The 18,450-nt window shown below is 40.1% G+C and overlaps 1 protein-coding gene across 2 annotated transcripts in view; it reads right to left on the bottom strand.

The window, feature by feature from the left end:
• Positions 1-18,450, bottom strand: part of ctif (CBP80/20-dependent translation initiation factor) — a 64,767-nt gene that overhangs the window by 30,637 nt on the left and 15,680 nt on the right. For both annotated transcript variants that reach the window (XM_034709223.1, XM_034709224.1), the window contains exons 2-7: positions 17,637-17,875; positions 17,176-17,247; positions 14,638-14,760; positions 13,800-13,873; positions 11,564-11,668; positions 11,347-11,425 (exon numbers count right to left, since the gene is read on the bottom strand). In XM_034709223.1, the coding sequence (XP_034565114.1) occupies positions 11,347-11,425; positions 11,564-11,668; positions 13,800-13,873; positions 14,638-14,760; positions 17,176-17,247; positions 17,637-17,813 (630 nt within the window). In that variant the 5' untranslated portion in view covers positions 17,814-17,875. The remainder of the gene's footprint in view (positions 1-11,346; positions 11,426-11,563; positions 11,669-13,799; positions 13,874-14,637; positions 14,761-17,175; positions 17,248-17,636; positions 17,876-18,450) is intronic.

Here is an 18,450-nt window from a genome sequence, read left to right as displayed (position 1 = left end):
CTGAGGTGTATGTTTTTGTGCTTTGTGCTTTTCTCTTGGGTGTGCACGTTTGCCTTAAGAGGAAATTGACATACCCTGTAGCATTCCAGGAAAAAATCAGAGGTCACTAGGAGAGGCTACCTGTGAAGCTACAGAAAGGATGTATCCTCCTACAAACACTCTAGTAGCCACGTAGCCTCGGAGTTACAAGGACATCATTTACCCCTGGAGCTTTTAGAGGTTTGGTGAAACTCCCAAACTGCAGATGTAATGACTCACCCTAAGTAGCATCTAAAAGTTTTTGTTTTTTTCAGAGGATTTTGCCAGAAAGGTCATTGACCTGCGTCAGATTCCATTGTCAATCCATTCATAACAATAACGTTGCTTCAGTGTGAAAAGGGTATGAGTAACAAGGCAGGAAAGTGCGGAAATGAGAAAAGCGCAAAGGGATGGAAATGTAGAGAATAGAAACGGAGAATAACGATTATAGAACTTTCTCTGCAAGAGCATAGAAAGTGAAGTGCCAAGTCTTCCTGTCTCTTCTAGTAAGTAAGTAACAATTCTGGTACGATGCTCATTCAGTCGGCCCATTGTTTCTCTCTGTTTATTTATGTTGTAAGGGCCCTCGGCCAAAAGCAATAAATTTAAAACTGCCCCAGGGGTGGCATAACAGGACAGGTTGTTGAGTGCTGAGGAGAGGGTGAACAAGCATGACAACGAGAGACTGTAAATAAAAGATAGTAGGTATGTAAAATACACGGAGGAAGGAATAAATGTATCTCCTGACATACCTTGTGTTTTTTCACACTTACCAAGCTTATATGAATAATGTAGGGTTGTCATTTCTCTTACTATACATACATAACTTTAGATATTCTGTTCTTCAGATGTTATGGTGGTTGCAAACGTGAAAAAATATATTTTATTTATTAGAAACAGCTACATGCAGTCAAGTTTTACTTCCACAACTCAAAGCTGAATTTTCAATCATTCTTAAATACTGTGAAGGAACAGGTTCTTTAGATGTAAAGCGTATCCTAAAATTTTAAATATTTGTGAAATGTAATAAACTGGCAACATAGCGTCCTGCAAACTATCCATTCTTTTCTGTACTGTGAGTGCAGGTCTAAAGAGACTCTTAGGGCCTATGTCCACTAGCAGCATTCTTTTTGCTAGGAGCGCCTATTTTCTTAACAAATCAATGCAGTTCAGCATTTCAGTTCAGCATTAGCATCAGCTGCTCACAATCTAACAGGGGGTTGGAAATAGTTCAACTTTTTGGAAAACCGCCACACTTGTCAAAGTCACTTCTCCCTAACCGACCAATCATAGTCAAGAGGGGGCTGGACTTATGATATCAGCGTTGTGAACGAAATGGAGGAGTAGAAACTAATGCTGGCATTTTATCTTAGGAAAAATTACTAAATTTAACGTATTACATTTACTTAAGTTGTTGGAATTGAGTAGCTTTTTGTGAACCTGTTCTTTTTGGAATCATTTTTAAAGTCTCTATTTTTACTTTTACCTGAGTATTTTTCATGGGAAATATTGTATATTGCTAGCATCCGTTACTAAGTAAAAAGGGTGAAAAGCAAAAAACATACAAGCTTTTCCTCGACTGTCTGATGTCTACCATCTGCCTGTGATAAGCGCTCTGAAGTTGAAGTATATGCGCTGCAAGCACAAAAAAACATCATTAGTGGACACAGGCCCTTAATAAAATATGGCCACAATGAACTACTTGTATTTTAGCATACTAAAGTTTAATTTACATTAAACTGACTCTGATAATGTCCTTTAAGAGTTTCAAAGTTTAATTTAATTTCATAAGAAGTGGCGTGTTAGAATTCATAAGCAGTAGTCTTGGGGGTGTAGTTATAAAAGCAAATATTAATTAGTCAGAGAAAGTTTGTAAAAAAAAAGAAAAGAAGTATTTCTTCCCTCAGGACTCAACTGGAACATTATATTGCAATCCTGTACACGTCTATCCGTCTCACCTCAGAAATAAAGTTTCACAATTTGTTTTCCTGTGAAATCCCTTCACTAAAGGACACAGCTCCTTGTTACATGATCCCCACTCTCAGCCTTTGATTACTCTGCAGCTGATGCCTGCCAACAGCGCCAACAGCAGAGATTTAAAGCTGCCACAGTCAGGTACGGTGGCTGATCAGTGATAAGAGGCAAAGATGTGAGGTCCTGACATCTGTGTCTCATTTAATAAGGGATCTGAGGCTGGGGCCACAGCAGAGCACAGACAGAAAGACAGGTACATCAAAGAACTTGGAGGTCGAGCTACAGGAGGAGATGGAGCCATTGTGGGATCAAAGTGTCAGAGGGAAAAAGGGAAAAAAGCCTGTAGTACCCTATAGAAATGTTATCATGCGACAACCAATGCTGCAGCAGCAGGTTTCACATGTTTACCGCTTCATCCTAGCCATCCTACCCAGTGTTCAAAATACTTCAATCAAAAGTGCTTTCTGTGTAAAAGTACATTGACAGTCTCCTCATCTTCTCTGCATGATGGAGCCTGATGCTTTGTGTGTGTGGAAGGTGTGTGTGTGTGGAAGGTGTGTGTGTGTGTGTGTGTGTGTGTGTGTGTGTGTGTGTGTGTGTGTGTGTGTGTGTGTGTGTGTGTGTGTGGTCCTGATTTTCATTATGCTTGTGAAGAGCAGCGATTTAATGACCCTATTCTTGTGAGGAAATTTCACCTGCTCCTTTCCATTCACTGTCAATGCTCCTTAAATAGAAACATGCTGATTTTACAGCAATTTTATCATTGTAAATTGACAATATTACTACCTGTTATATTCTAAGTACAAACATGTGTTGAATAATTTAAGAGGAGAAAAAAGGAAACAGGCATAACATCAAATTGTCCTCCTTTTTTGCCTCAGAATTTCACATCATTACCTGTTTACAATATGTGTTTTATTATTATGCATTTGCAATGGAATAAATTTGGTTAATCTTGTTTGTTCATACATATTTACATATTCAGGCTGTCATTCACATGGTGATAAATTTAGCCTATGAGGTCACTCAGGAGCTTTTATTGAATTCCTCTGTGGATTTAGTCCTACATTTCCCCAGGTATCCTGCCTTCATGCATGTTCTCAGGTCTCCAGCGTGTCTCCCGTGATTGAGGCCAGAGAAGCACAGTGTGCACTGGTGATTAAGCCAGTGTGTGTGCAGTTAATAGAGTGTGGGGAGCCAAGCAGCAGTGGGTCCAGGGACAATAGCAGGAAAAGACCACAGGGAGGGGGCTGCCGGTCACCGTGACCCCCTGGATATTGTTCAGCTGCCCACCAACATTTGAAGGATGGAGGGGAGGAGTGAAGGACGACGTGTGGGGAGGAGAGAGGAGGATGAAGCCTAATGATGGTAAGAGGAGAAAAGGAAAAAGGAAACAGCAAATAGGAAGAAAGAAGAGGAGGTAAAAGATGAGAGGAAAGACACGTGTGATCAATGTGTATGCTGTGAGAAACACAAAGAAAGAGTGACTGTGTGTGAGAAATGAGCGTGAGTGGAATGCAGGTCTCAGACAGACTGACAGCTGACAGACAGGCAGCCAGCCCCCCTCCCCCGCCCCCCAGCGTGTCTTGGCAACCAGAGTCCTGCTCTGCGGCACGTACACTTCCAGACACATGGGCCAACCAGTCTGTAATATCCCAGCTCCAGGCTCCAGCTTTGTTCCCCTGTTGGACTGCTTTGTTCACAGAGCAGAGACCGGATGTCTCCTAAATGACTAGACGCTTTCTCCCTCTCTGCGCGGTCTCACCCTGCCCTTCTCTTCCTCCTCTGGTGCCCTCCATTCTTGAGGAAGTTTTGAATACAGTCTCACATGATGTGGAAGCAAGACACGTTTTTGACTGGAAACATTTTGAGATAAAATTCTCTTAATACCAACAAACAATTCAGATTACATAAATTCAATGTAGATTTAGTTTACTTCAATATCTTGTTACAAAACAAACTGAGCAGAAATCTGGTTTTATTTTGACCCCTTGGATGGTTATTTAGACTTGTTTGTGTTTAGAATTATATGACAGAATAGATGCTAAGTAGGTATAAAGCTATGCAACACCTAGCTAATTTTAGAGTAGGAAGCAGGGGAGAACCACCAGGATCCTCAATTTTCTGCATTACGAACACACTGACATAACTCCAACACATAATACAAGCAGTTAAATTGACCCGAAATCCCTTTAGAAGTGTGTTTAAAACTGTTCAGTAAATTAGTGTAATACAAAAAACTGCATCTTTCCAATATCAATATTTTTACCCTCAAACTAAGAAACTCATCGTTACAAATATAAAATAAACAACAAAAAAATCCTCCTGTGGATAATAACTGTGCTGTAATCTACAAAGCACAGCTTTTTCCCCACTGAGATCACCACCCATGGGTCCTGTGGACTCACTAAAACTATTAGCGTCACTGTTTGTGTGAAAGCTTGTTAAGATTTCCCCAGCCATTTCTTCTCTACTCTGTTCACCCGTTAAAGAACATCTCAGGAGCTTTCATTTGTCGACAGAGCTGTCAATCATGATGTCACATCCCCCCCAAATTACACTACTTAAAAACTAAACTTCTCTGAAAAATGAACACAAAATCAAAACGATGAGAACTAATTAATGGGAATAATGTATTTTTGATGTATATTACAATTTTCTAGTTTGACGATGTTCCACCTGTTAGAAAGGATCATTTCAAGACCTATACTGCATAGGGGTGAGTATTGGCAAGAACCTCACGATACGATTTTGACAAAGTCAGACTATCCATTTATTTCTGCTCCAAGTCTTTATGCTAACCTAAGCTAACTAACTGCTTTCATAAGCTTTATTAACCCTCCTGTTATGTTTGTTTCTCTGGAACAGCAAGAATGGTCCTGGGTCAATTTGACCCGGGGCATATTCAATTATCCAAAAGTGTCAGAACCCAAAAAAATCCCAATACACTTTATTTAAATCAAATTTTTAACTCCATTACTAACCACTTAAATCTAGATTGAGTCCATTGGTAATTCTCACAGATCATGGTTCAATGAGGATAACTCACTTGTTTTTTATTAAAATTAATGTTAAAACTTTTTTTTTCACGTACATTAGAAAGCCCTTAATGTAAATACAATAGTCTTACGTAGATTATTGCTTATTTATTTTACATTTAGAATTTTTTATGAAGTGATGTTGATCAAATCAACACAACACCTCTTCTGTCACATTCTGCCCAGATTTTTATGCTGCATTTAGCTGGTTTGGAAGACATATGTTGCCTAAAATAGACTTTAAAAAGGGTCAACTTGACCCGCAACATAAAAGGAGGGTTAAGGATACATTAATAGGTGCGTCGAACTTGTCGTCTAATTCTCATCAATGGAGCATTGAACTCTGTTTCCCACAACATTATATAAACTCTTTAACACACCATCCTGGTTCGAATATTTATTTTGGTTTTAACAAAGCGCAGTCTGACCCTAATCACAACTACCTGGACTCCTTATAACACTGAGCTGACATGAGCTTGGCAGCCAACACATTACATCATAGGAAAGAACATTAGGTCAAAACAGCCACACATGTTGTTCTGAAACAAAAGCACCCACTCCATTTCAGATTAGAAACCTCCCACAGGTTTGAGTTTTATGACTGAGTACATTTTTTAAAAATCAAAATGGGTCAACAAAGATGTTTGTGAATCATTAGCCTGTAACATATTAGTCACAAACACAATCGAGATGCTTCCATAAAAATAGATGTCATGCCTTCCACACATAATTACTCACAGAAAGCTGTTGATGTGTGGTGAAGCAAAAGCTTGCTGGCGTTATTTGGGATACAGTAGGAGTGTTAAGAAGGCCCACACACGCACACCCACACACATGCCCACGAGTTGTGTCTGTCACAACACAGAGGATCATGCTGACATGATCATGCTGATGAGCCAAACAGCATGTGAGTGGGATTGAGTGTCCATGCTGGAGTACAGTATGTGTCGTGAAGGTGGAAATGGTGATGGGGAAGAAATATCTGTACCGAGGGAAAGACGTGTGTAAGATGAGCTGGTTTAAATCCTGTACTTCTGGGAGAGGATTATTTTTTACAAAGTCTTTGCTTAAGAAATGTGTCTTCGAACAAAGCGGACACAGAGAAGAATAAATCACCTAACAACTTAATGGAAGCATTTTGTTATGAATCAACTGATCAATAAAAACTTGTTTGAACAAGCAACTTATTTAAAAAAATGATGTTCTTGGAATTCTTTTTACAGCTTAATCACAAAAGATTCTCTGGTACCGGCTCTGGTAAGGCTTTTCTTCTTCTTCTTCTCTTTTTATCACTCAAACGATAAATATATTCAGTAAAAGAGCTGTTAGAGACATAGCGGTTTCCACTCAGAATTAATTTAATTTTTTGGCACTATTCCTAAAAAGTGATGCCTAAAATAAAACCCCTAGCCCTGGAAAGTAAGTTTCTTGCACTTTTATCTGAAAACACAGGGTATAAGATTATAATAACAGAAATATGTGTATTATTATGTTAACATGTCTATAACTATTTCTGTTTTTTTCATGAAACAGTAATGTATAGGATACTACAATGATATTATGTAAGCAGATTCATCAGGCTGAGGTTTTATTTTACCGCTTTTACATTCTTGATTATGATTGGTCATTAGACAGAAAAACTTAATTGCAATTGCCAGTTACAGTGGGGCAAAAAAGTATTTATGTATAGGAAACCAGAAATCTTGTTTGTTTGTGGGTGACCAAATACTTATTTTCCACCATAATTTACAAATAAATTCTTTAAAAATCCTACAATGTGATTTCCTGGATTTCTTTCTCATTTTGTCTCTCATAGTTGAAGTATACCTCTGATGAAAATTACAGACCTCACTCATCTCACTTGCAAAATCAGTGGCTGACTAAATACTTTTTTGCCCCACTGTATATCTTATCTGTTGCTACAACGAACAGACTGTAGCTCTAATAACAGGCTCCAGCAAACTAATTACAATCAAAGCAATGCAAGTAGAGACATGTGACATCTTTCTGGTTACAGTGGGAAAACCAATGAGATGAAAACAGTAGAGATAAAAAGCTGAAGGGGTTAAAAACACAGAAACTGTAAGCTACAACAGAGACACTGAAGATCATGTTAGCAGTGAACACCTAATGGAACATGGTACTGCAATATGCAATATAATAAATGGTGTTGTGAGTCTTCTTGATTGGTTATCACGGAACATTGAGATGTTACTGATAGTTTTGAAATATGTATTTCTCAATTTAAATCATACATGTTCAGAGAATACATTTGGAATTTTGAATATACTAATAAAGCTTGTACATTACTGCTTTTAAGATAACTTAATAGTTTAAAACTGAAATTTGAACAATCAGAGGAGAAGTTGTAACGTTTACAGATACATTTAAATCGCAGCCTCTGCTTTGTGTTGGGGTCATGCTCGTATTTGCGTGGTTAATCCTGATAGAACAACACATGCACTGTACATTATTGCTTACTTATCATTCAAAAGTTAATTCAAATTAACAATGCCCCTTTCACTGAAATGATCTCCTGAGTATAACTCTTTTTAAGTACTTCATAATATTCTGTTTTCTTTATTGTGTTATCTTTGATCCCACACTGTTTCATATGATGTTAATCTCAGATAACATTAATGGCTTCACTGAATTAGTTCATTCTTACATTAAAGTGGTTCCTATGCTTGAACTGTTCGTTTTGTGTGAACTGCTACGCAACACTGCAATAGAAATGAACCCACTTTTCAGAATTGAGCATAGAAACAGTTAAATGTTCATGTTTCATCCTATAAGATATTCTCGTACAAACTGGCATTAATCCACGGATCAAACACTTGCTCCCTGACTGCTCGATGCTTCTGACAGAACAACCTGACACTGAACGTGACATCAGCGATTGTACATGTCGACATTCCAGAGAGGCCAGTGAAGGTGCAACGAAATCTGAGGGCAAAAAGAGGAAGCCCTTTTCTTATAGTGCTGCTCGCTCACACACCCACACACCCAAACACACACGCACACGCACACGCACACACACACACACACACACACACACACACACACACACACACACACACACACACAAAGGAGATGTTTTCAACGTCCTGGGGCTATTTGTAAGTTTATTTTGGCTGCTGGAAAGAGGAAGTGAATGTTGGCACCAAGTGTGGAACGCAGACGGGGACTCAGGATGATGAAGCCCTGACATGAAGGCACTGGATGTGATGACTGAGAACGTGCTATTGTTTATGAATGTATAAATATAGGATGATGGTTTTTTTCATGGTAAACAGCCAACATCATTTCAGTGGAATTCAGCCCCAGTAACTAATTTTGATCTTTGCATGTCACTAGTAATTAAACCAAAGTGCTCCAGCTCCCTTTGTAGATTTTTTTAAACCTTACCAGGGCTGAATCAAACAACTGTCAGGGTTAGCTTGCACGTGATGAGCTAATCACTGCAAATGTGTATAAACAACATCATCAGGCTTCTACGTGACGGCTGTCAGCAATGCACACGCAAAGGTTTTATAAAAGGGACATATTTTATCAGCAGTAGGGTTGCAAAATTCCGGGAATTTTCAAAGTTGGAAAATTTCCATGGGAATTTATGGGAATAAACAGGAATTTACTTAATTGAAGGTTGGCTCTTAATAGGGGACTTAAATATAGTTGGGGAAAATATATTTTAGTATAATTCTGACTGCAAAAAAAACCCAGATTTCATGCAAGTACAGTTGAATATCTATGCTATTCCTCAATCACATGCACATAGCTCACGACTTACTGCAGAGCTGAGATCACGCCCCCTACATGCACTGTGCATTCCTCCATCACATGCATAGATGATTTCTATTTCGGATGGATGTCTGCTTATAACAAAACTAATATTTCTGCTTGGATATGATACCTTTCCATTAAATTACCCTCAATTCCCAGTTAATTCCTATAAATTCCCGTAAATTCCCATTAATTCCCATATATTCCCATGGAAAGTTTCCAATTTGGAATATTTCCAAAATTCCCCACCTTAACTTCCCATGGCAATTTACCGGAAATGTTCCAACCCTTTGCAACCCTACTCAGCAATAAACTGAAATTACTGAAATAATCTGCATCTCCCTCTCTCTATTTTTCGTTGTCCGTTGAGTCTAACAAAGCTAGCCAAATGCATGTACGCATGGTGCATCATTTTTTGGGAAGGGCTAAGCGGAATGATATGAGGTAGCGGAGTGAGAGACAACCGAGTGTTTCTATATCACAGTGTGGTTTCACTAGATCTAGCTCCAGATGTAGATCATTGATCCAAAGTGCACCTCTAGTCGTTAAGGGAGCAGTCCGGGACAAAAGGAGAGTATTTTCAGTGGCCTGTCAAAAATTAGAACAAGAATCAAGGTATCAGTGGCAGGCTTAAAACCACCAATGCAAAAATCCACTGGCAGAGTGTGGGGGATAACAAAGTTGTCAAACATTGTCATGACATCCAGCAAAAACGGAACAAAAAAATAATCTGGATGAGGATGTCAGTCGTTAGGAAAGCTAAGGAATGTAAGGGACAGAAAGACAGATGAACCGCTACAGCTCTGTCTCTCTGACCTTGCTGTGTCTCCGTGCCCACACACATCCGATCCTAAGGCCACCAGACAAACCCAGCTGACCCCTTCACTTTTTTTCTGGCTCTGACTGAATAAGAGGAAACGGAAAATCTTGGCTCAGAAACTATACAATAACGAAGGCATCTTGGTAGCACTGCCGGGGCCATCTGAAACAGAATGAAAGTAGAAGCGCACGTCTACTCAGCCGCCAAGAAGGGAAGGAAAGAGGAAGACGCTGTGGCTGGAACGATGTGAGAGATGGAAGACATTCTGGCTCAGAGCGCAGAGAAGGAAGAGACGTGGGTGACATTGGTTCACTGGAGTGAACTCTGTCACCTCAATGAATAACAAATCACCTTGAAAACACAATGCATTATACCTCGCTGCCTGCATGGGTATAACCAGCTGCAAAACGAATCCTGCACATTATGTTTCACTTTCTGGACACCTCACATCCTGAAACAGAAAAACTCCACTGGAAACTTGTGGTTGCATTGACCAACAGAGACACTTTCTATTTGGCTAACTGACTCATATAGCCACATTATCTTCAGCCCAGCTAAAGAATACATATTTTGATATTTACTAACTTACTGTAGCTGTTTTCAGTATAAATAAGAGAGCTCCATTGTCTTGTAGGTTCGTCTGGACGTTCCAGAGTCCAACTGCTCAGACGTGCCAGCAGCTACAACTACTACTATCCATCTCACCACTATCTTTTCTCACTCTCTTATTCTCCTCTATCCCTCTTTCTAACCCCAACGTGGTCAAGGCAGATTGCTATCTAACATGAGTCTGGTTCTGCCTGAGGTTTCTGCTTGTGAAAAGGAAGTTTTTCCTTGCCACTGTAACATACTAAATGCTGCAAAGTGCTCTGCTCATGGTGGATTAAGATGAGTTAAGACTGATTCCTACCCTGTCTTGATCTTGGGTCTTTGTTAATAATCTAATATAGAGTATGGTCTAGACCTGCCATGTTTGTAGAAGCATCTTGAGATAATGTTTGTGCTGATTTGTTGCTAGGTAAAAAAAGATTGATTGGTTTCCACACATTTTTTAGACAGATTTAAAATATTGAGAAACTATTTTGTAAGTTATGCTTCAAGTCAAACTCATATCTGCTGCAAACAGCCTTCATGACTTTCTCTTGTTGACATGCCTGCCTTAAATGTTGTACATATATTACACCACTAGGGGTCAGAGTAACATTTGATGCACATTCATGCAGTGACCAATCACTCAAACTCACTGCAACTCAGCATATGACCACTAGATGTCACCAGAGGTTCATTTATCATAAACCAGTCCCATTCATAAGAGTAATGTAATTTTTATGGACTTATCTCATGTGCATTATATTACCATTTGAAAGAAAAAGGCCCAACATTTTCGTCTCTCACAGTCTAGATGAACACTGCTTGATTTTTTTTTTTTTTTTGCAGAATTGTATGTTTTCATTGTGAAGGGACTTTTCTATGTTATTGAGTCCAACACTGCTCTGTTGTAATGTTTCCATTTCACCAACAGAGGTCACTCTTTAACAACTAATAAATCACTAGGCTTTTAGGAGAGAGGCTTTCCTCAGCCGTTCACTGTGTCACAGAGAAGTTGCTATAAGAACTGTTTGACACTACATGAAGTGTTGGTGCAGATCAGATATTTGAACACGTTAGACATCTGAGTCAGAGCACAATCTACACAGAAGAAAGATGACTTACAGAGCGCAGACTTGGCAGGAACCTCTCTATGTCATTCATGTCTATGCCGTCATCTTCCTCAAACTTGTTTTTGTTCATCCTGAAATGGCAAAAGAGACAAAAGATGCTAGAATCAGTGAATTGTAACAGTCAGGATTCATTTTAATCATGAGCAAAAATCTGAGATCATAATACAGAGCAGGTCTAACTGCATTTCATTCTGAATCCATGATCTTACCCCTCTCTGTCAATGTGAGGCAGGTGCTTTGGCGTTCCTCTGAAGTGTTTCCTGTGGAAATGACTGAAGTCCAGCTTCTCTGGCTGCACGTCCCAGCCTGCACCTCTGTAACGAAAGAAAAGGTTAAGATACATCCAGGATCCATGCACACACAAGAACTGAGAGTAAAATTATACAAGGCAGTTTGAAAAGTTGTATTTAACTACAAATTACTTTTTGTACAACATTAAATAGTTAAAAAAAATTAAAGGTGAGAAGATGGAGGTCATTGGTAAAAGCAACAGTAAACAAAAGATCAATAAGGGGTATCCTACATACAGAGAGTACAGTCCTCAACGCATCAGCTGCAGTTTCACCTGCATGTCTCCCCTACTCTCTACTCTCACATTTACTCTCTCTCTTCAGCTGTCCAATCAATAAAGGCAAAAAAGTCCTGAAAAAGTTATCTTAAAATATATCCATACATATATTCATTTTGATTTAATAGTTTCTGAAAAACATTAGACGACAGCTCCAGAGATTATGTCAAATTTAATTTCAAACATGTTTTTCTATTTTTAACAAAGCTCTTTTCACAAACAATTAAGAACACAAACAGAAACCCAAATAAAGAAACCGCTCTATATGCAACAGCCAAATTGGCAACTTGAGGCAGATGTGTTCATATATTATTAATGGTGAGAAGCGGTTTGAAAAAGTAGGTTTGCAGGGTCTATGATCGCCATAATCTGCCTAACGACACAAATGTAAGCAGACTGTTAAGATGTATCTGTATCACAGTCTGTTGTCGCCCAAAAACACATTATCCTCAGGGTATATACCTGGGAGGGAGTCTGTGGTCTAAAGTCTTGCTAAAGGACCCGTCAGCACATGGATTGCATGAGCTTAGCATCAGATCAACACTGCATTAAATAGTCAACCTATGACTTTTAATCAAATTGACTTCATCGTTCTTTTCATGTTTGATTTCAGCTTCAACTATGAGGAGAAAACTAACCCTGTAATAAAGTTCATCATGTTGGTTCTCATTCAATATTCAATCTGTACTTGTGTTCGTCTAAGTCTGCATGGAGGGGGGCTGCTTACATCATCCCACTGTGCCGGCTCCCTCACTGTGTGCTCAGATGTGCCAACGTGGCCGGATCTTAGGTAGCTGAAGCTGCCGCACAGCTGTTACCATAGCAACCTGATCCTCCCTACCAGAGTAACTGATTTATGTCTCCCTCATTTCCTTTCTTTGCCCCAACCTTTTTTCTGCCCTCCTCTAAGTTTTATGTCTCGCTCTTGTTTGAAAAAAAACATCATTTAGTCACACAGGAGCTGAAAAACATTTCTCACATATATCTCATTCAGCTAAAACGATTTCAAGCACTGAGGTTTCATGTTTTCAGAGGAGGCCCTCGAGTATCTTGTGGTTGGATGTAATATAAATGTGGCTTTTGGCAGACATGCTGCAATGAAATTCTTTTCATCACCAGCACGAAGTCCACAGTTCAGCAGTGTTCACTGAGAACGAGTGTGGGATGAAGAGTTTATTGAGTTTGCCCCTGAAGGTTAATTATATGAACATGTATCTCTCTTCTGATACAAACAATAATATCAGCAATTATCTGGGCCTTCTTCAAAAAAGTTGGGAAAATGTGTTGCATGCTAACCAAGAGAGACCCAGAAGAACAGAATTGTAGATAAGAGCAGCTGAAGAATTAGGGCCTGTGTCCACTCTTGCCTGCATTTATTGCACTGATGTGCAGTCAGTGTAATAAACGCCTCTTTTCTGTGTAAAACCAGTGCAGTTCAGCCTTTACGGTGCTCAGCATCCTTCACTGTAAAAACAGCTAAACAGAGTCACCTGTTTTTTTGTCGCTCTGCTCACAACACTGTCAGATAAAAACTCTTCAACTTTTGGTACACGTCCACACTCGTCAAAGTCACCTCTCCTTTACTGACCGATGAAAATAAAGAAGGGGTGATACTTTCGCTTTCATATTTCGTCAACAACAATGGTGGATAACAATACAGGTATGGTTTATCTCATACACCCAGACCCGTTTTTTTCTGGAGTATAATTTTCACGTCCAGGTCTGTCTAATGTCGGGTTTACACCAGAGGCTAACAATCACGCTATTCACAGGCCCTTAAGGTTGTGTTTCAAAGTAGCCCTCCTGAAACATTAGCTGGACTTCAGACCCAGCAGACTTCACATTGTTTTAGGTATGTTTAATTGAAAGGCACCTACCCGTGTGAGTCCATCGTGTTGGCGGCCCATATGTCTGTCCCCAGGATGTCAAAGGAGCCCTCTCTATTCCCGTTCTAGATGAAAGGAGAAATGAAATTTGAAATTGATATTTTCCCTATGACATTACTACCATAGACTTCTTACCAAACCATCACATTTGAAGCCTGATTAGCTGGCCTAAAACATTTAGAAAGAATTACAGCATGTCCCAACAGCATGTGATGTAAGCATGTTTCACTGAGGAAATCAGTTAGATTACATTGTTCCCTATTTGAATGTTCTAGATGCCTTCAAGAGACGCAGTGAAGACAGAAAACATTCATCTTCCTTGGACATCTGCGGCACACAGCAGATAACAATGTGATTCGATGACATGATGTAAGGGCAGTGTGTTTTTAACAGATGTGTGGACAGTCAGCATCCATGGTGACGCTTAACATCCTGTTAGGACATGCTGCTACTCTTGTAACAAAGCAGATTGAACATAGGTACAACACAGGCAATTGAAGAAGCTTCAGCAGAAGAAGCTAAAGCAGAGGTATTCTGACTCTCAGGTCCTAATATACTGTAGGGCAACCTCTAAAATGCCTCCCATAATGCAACTCAACAGCATGATACCCTCCCTGAAGGGTAAATACTCATATCTTTTAACATCCATGCGTAATGTTGGTGGTAAAGCTTTGAGTTGTCCTCGCAGCTCAGGTGCTTATAGACAAAGATGCCAAAAGGCTACGATGAGCACATTATGTAGCCCCAGTATGAGTGCTCATTTAATGTTCCCTTTCATTTCATTCAGAGCTGTTAAAAGCAGCAGACAAGCACACAGTTGTTTCTGTACCTTTGCAGGGCCTTTAAACTGGTTGTTTCTGCCTCTGCTACCAGAGCGGGAGCCTGATCCTGGTCTGGATCCTGAGCTGGGTCTGGAACCTGTGCTGCCATTACTGCTGTGCTCCCACTCATCCTGTAGGGTTAAAAGAACATGGGTTAAGTTGACTGTTTTCAGGTACACTTGTTTACTGTGCATGTCTGCAGTGTAACAACGGCCTGCACTGTATTGTTTACAATCCAATCTGAGTAGTTGCACTAATATCTGTGGAGCAGATAATGAATCCTTATTTTGTCATGACTTATTTACACTAATACAAACATTTCAATTCCAGTCTCTCTCTCTTTATCTCCCCTATTTTTGTAATCACTCTGCTCCCTGCGAGCCTCTGACTCCTGCTGTTTCTCCCTCGCCACACACTTCCTGATGAATCATACCACAATCAGCGCACACACACACGCACGCTGATTCACACACATTGATGTTTAGCAGACTAACTGACAGATAATTTATTTAGCATAATTCAATTACTGAATCCAGCCTCACTTTATCCCATGTTTCTCATTAAGAACACACTTTGTCTGCATTAACCACAAGTAAGCAGATGAGTCACGAGCCGCTTCAAGCCTCTGTTACACTCTCATGATCATTCACATCAACAGCTGATGGAGAGAGGGAGACAACCCCAAATATACAGAGCTAAGAGCAGATCATTTACTGTATTGACACAGATATAAAATGTTTTTTTTCCTTGAATACATCTGAAAAATAAGGAATCTTCTTATATTCAATGTTTAGTAATTAAATACCAAGACCGACAGACTTCACAGACTTATCTGTAAAGTGAGTGTACCCCTCATGACTGAAACCAGACGTCACTCACTGCTACAGCACCAGGAGGATGTTACATGGAGTGACGTGGTGATCGGAGCAAATTAGCACAAAAGTAGGGCAAGTTAACTTACGGCTGAGGTGGAGTGATGCTGTCTTTTTTAAGAAAAAGGAACGCAGCAGACGATACACAACTGTCAATCAGCCAAGACGTACTGTCCAAAAATGACATCCCAAAACATAGCCTGTCTTAAAATGTGTCTGTGTACGTTATACCTCAAAGTTACAACATTACCAGAGCTGTCATCCATCCAATGGAGTGCAGGATATTCTAGTTGGCCTGTGTTTATATACCAATACCTTGGGTGGCATTACACAAAAAAATATTTTAAATCAAAAGATGTTGAAAACATCACTTTACTTATCCGTTTTATTATTATTATTAAGTCATATTTTTGGGCATTTCCGCCCTTATTGATAAGACAGCTGAAGAGAGACAGGAAATGTGGGAAGCAGAGAGTTGGGGAAGAAATGCAGCAGAGGGTGAAGGCCGGAAGTTGAACCAGAAACAGCTGCGATGAGGACTGCAGCCTCTGTATTTCGGGAACGCACAAACAGCCAACGGCGCCCCTTGTTTTATTATTATTTTCAATTAAAAGTGTTTCCTTTATAAGAATTAGTCTTCAATGAGTCTTTGAATAAGTCTTGAAAGGGGGGGGTATCGTAATGTTTGGGTCAATACAATACTATCGTTTAGTTGATGAGCACAGAGGAAAATTTAGCATTAATGAAGGGTAAATTCACACCTTTAAAGGTTAAATGGGCATAATCGTGTAGTTTCTGCGTACCAGCATCAACCACCAACTTGTGCAACACTACTGAAGACCAACAAAGCCTTTGCATCAGGCAGAGAAGAAGAAGCTGGTTCAAAGTCAGACCTTTCATTCAGACATCAGCTGATGGCCATGTGACATTATCAGAAGTATGTTGCCTCAGGTAACATCACATAACCAAAACAATATGTGCTGATTCCCCACATGGACCTATATCTAGTAGTTGCTGACGTACAACGGATTACAGTAGAAGTTTATAGTCTATATTTCTGCACTACAACAACATTACGCTTTTAATCTGTATTAGCTTTAATTACATGATGAATGTTTTAGGCCTGTTTTGTCAATCCTGGGTCGGTGCAATAGAGCTTTTTTCCTCAGAGAGTCAAAGAAAGGATTTAGTGAGGAGACAGATGCTAACACAAAAGCAGGATGCAACAGAGGACACTGCAAAGAGACTCATGGTGAAAAGTAAAGCAGGTCAGATTGATCTAAGATCTAGAGGAAAAACTGAGAGAGGAAGAGAAAGACAGAGATTTTAGGACTAGCCTTGGTTGAGTGACTGAAAAACAAGAGCAAAATCATGGGCTAAAAACCTTATCATCTCTACCTTAAAAGGTTTTTGATTCATAATCTAAATCAAACTTAATTTAAAAAACATAAGATTAAAACAGGTGATGAAGCAATAGACAGATCATGTAATTCAGAGACTGATACTTTAACTATATCCGTTAAACAGTTTGTAAATAGATTCTATCTTTAGAGGAAGGTGTTATTAAAAATTGTATTTTTCTTTTCTGCTTCTATTGTAGTGTAATTGAATTTTCGGCTCACTGATCAGAAGGTAAACATCGGTTGAATAGGCACAGTGCCGTCAGACACTTACTGGCTTGAATGAGCCTCTTCCCCTTGAAGACGTCCAGCTGCCATCTTTCTTGTTGTTACAGTCATCAGTCCACTGAAGGAGAGAAATGGGGAAATGGTGCTCTAATTTATGTGAATACGACGCAAACACACGCACACACACACACACACACACACACACACACACACACACACACACACACACAGAAACACACACACAAACAAATAAATAACGGCCAGTTCCTGCAGTTTGTTTCTTTTTATTACTGACTTACAGGATACAGCTGCAGTGTGTGGATGTACCTCAATAACTGTCCAGGTGTATATGTACACTATACAGTAGGACAGTCAGCTGCACTAATGGCAGCCTGTCCAGCTTATTTAGAAAGCAAAACAAGAAACTGAACTAAACATAGCTCCAACTTTTACCAGATATAGGACTAATGAGAGAATGTCATGCCCCGTAAAGAATAAGACTCTGACCTGTGGCACCTTGCCACCATTGTCCAGCTCCAACTCTCTGTCTGTCTTGTCTCCCAGAATCCCCTGCACCTGGTACTCCAGCACATAGCTGTCAATGAAGCGCTCCAGCTCCTCTATCTCCTGCGAGCGTGTGCTCCCGGCCTCAGAGGATGCAGACGCCACCGAGGAGTTCTCCATGGCAACCGGCGCTGTGACGGGTGGAAGGGGAGGAGGGGGAGGGAGGGAGGGAGGAAAGTGACCTGTGGGTAGGAGAAGAAAGAAAGATGCAGGGAAAGGTAAGATGAGAAATCAGCTTCCATGCTAGAGCCATCTAGGGATGGACCGATTTATCGGCCAATTATCAGCACCGACATTCAGCATTCTGACACATATCGGCATCGGCCTTATTTAAAAATCTGTAGGCCGATAAGAGATCAATTTAAAACTGGGTTATTTTGGCTCTTATGCAGCCACGCCCCTGTCTGCTGTCCCTACTCTGTCTCCAGCAATGTCCCACCCACAGCACCATCTGATTGGTTACACACAGAGCCACGGGTAACAGCCAATCAGCCAATGAGAAACTGCAGGGAGAAATGGAACGCAAGCTAACCTACCGTTTCTGCAGATGGTGTCATTTCTGCCACATGATTTAGCGAATTTTGAAAGATTCCAACCTGAGCACCCACTTCTGTTTAGATGTACGCTCCACTTGGATTTTTTCAGCACTTCAATTTGCCACAAAAAGGTCTGTTTGTTTTTGCGCTGTTTATGGCCGCAACACAGACGTGCTCTTCCACCTGAATATCGGCTCCAATTATTGGTTATCGGCCTCCTT

This window comes from Notolabrus celidotus, chromosome 19, assembly GCF_009762535.1.
Source record: "Notolabrus celidotus isolate fNotCel1 chromosome 19, fNotCel1.pri, whole genome shotgun sequence".
NCBI classification, from domain to species: domain Eukaryota; kingdom Metazoa; phylum Chordata; class Actinopteri; order Labriformes; family Labridae; genus Notolabrus; species Notolabrus celidotus.
This window is presented reverse-complemented; position numbering and strand designations above follow the sequence as displayed.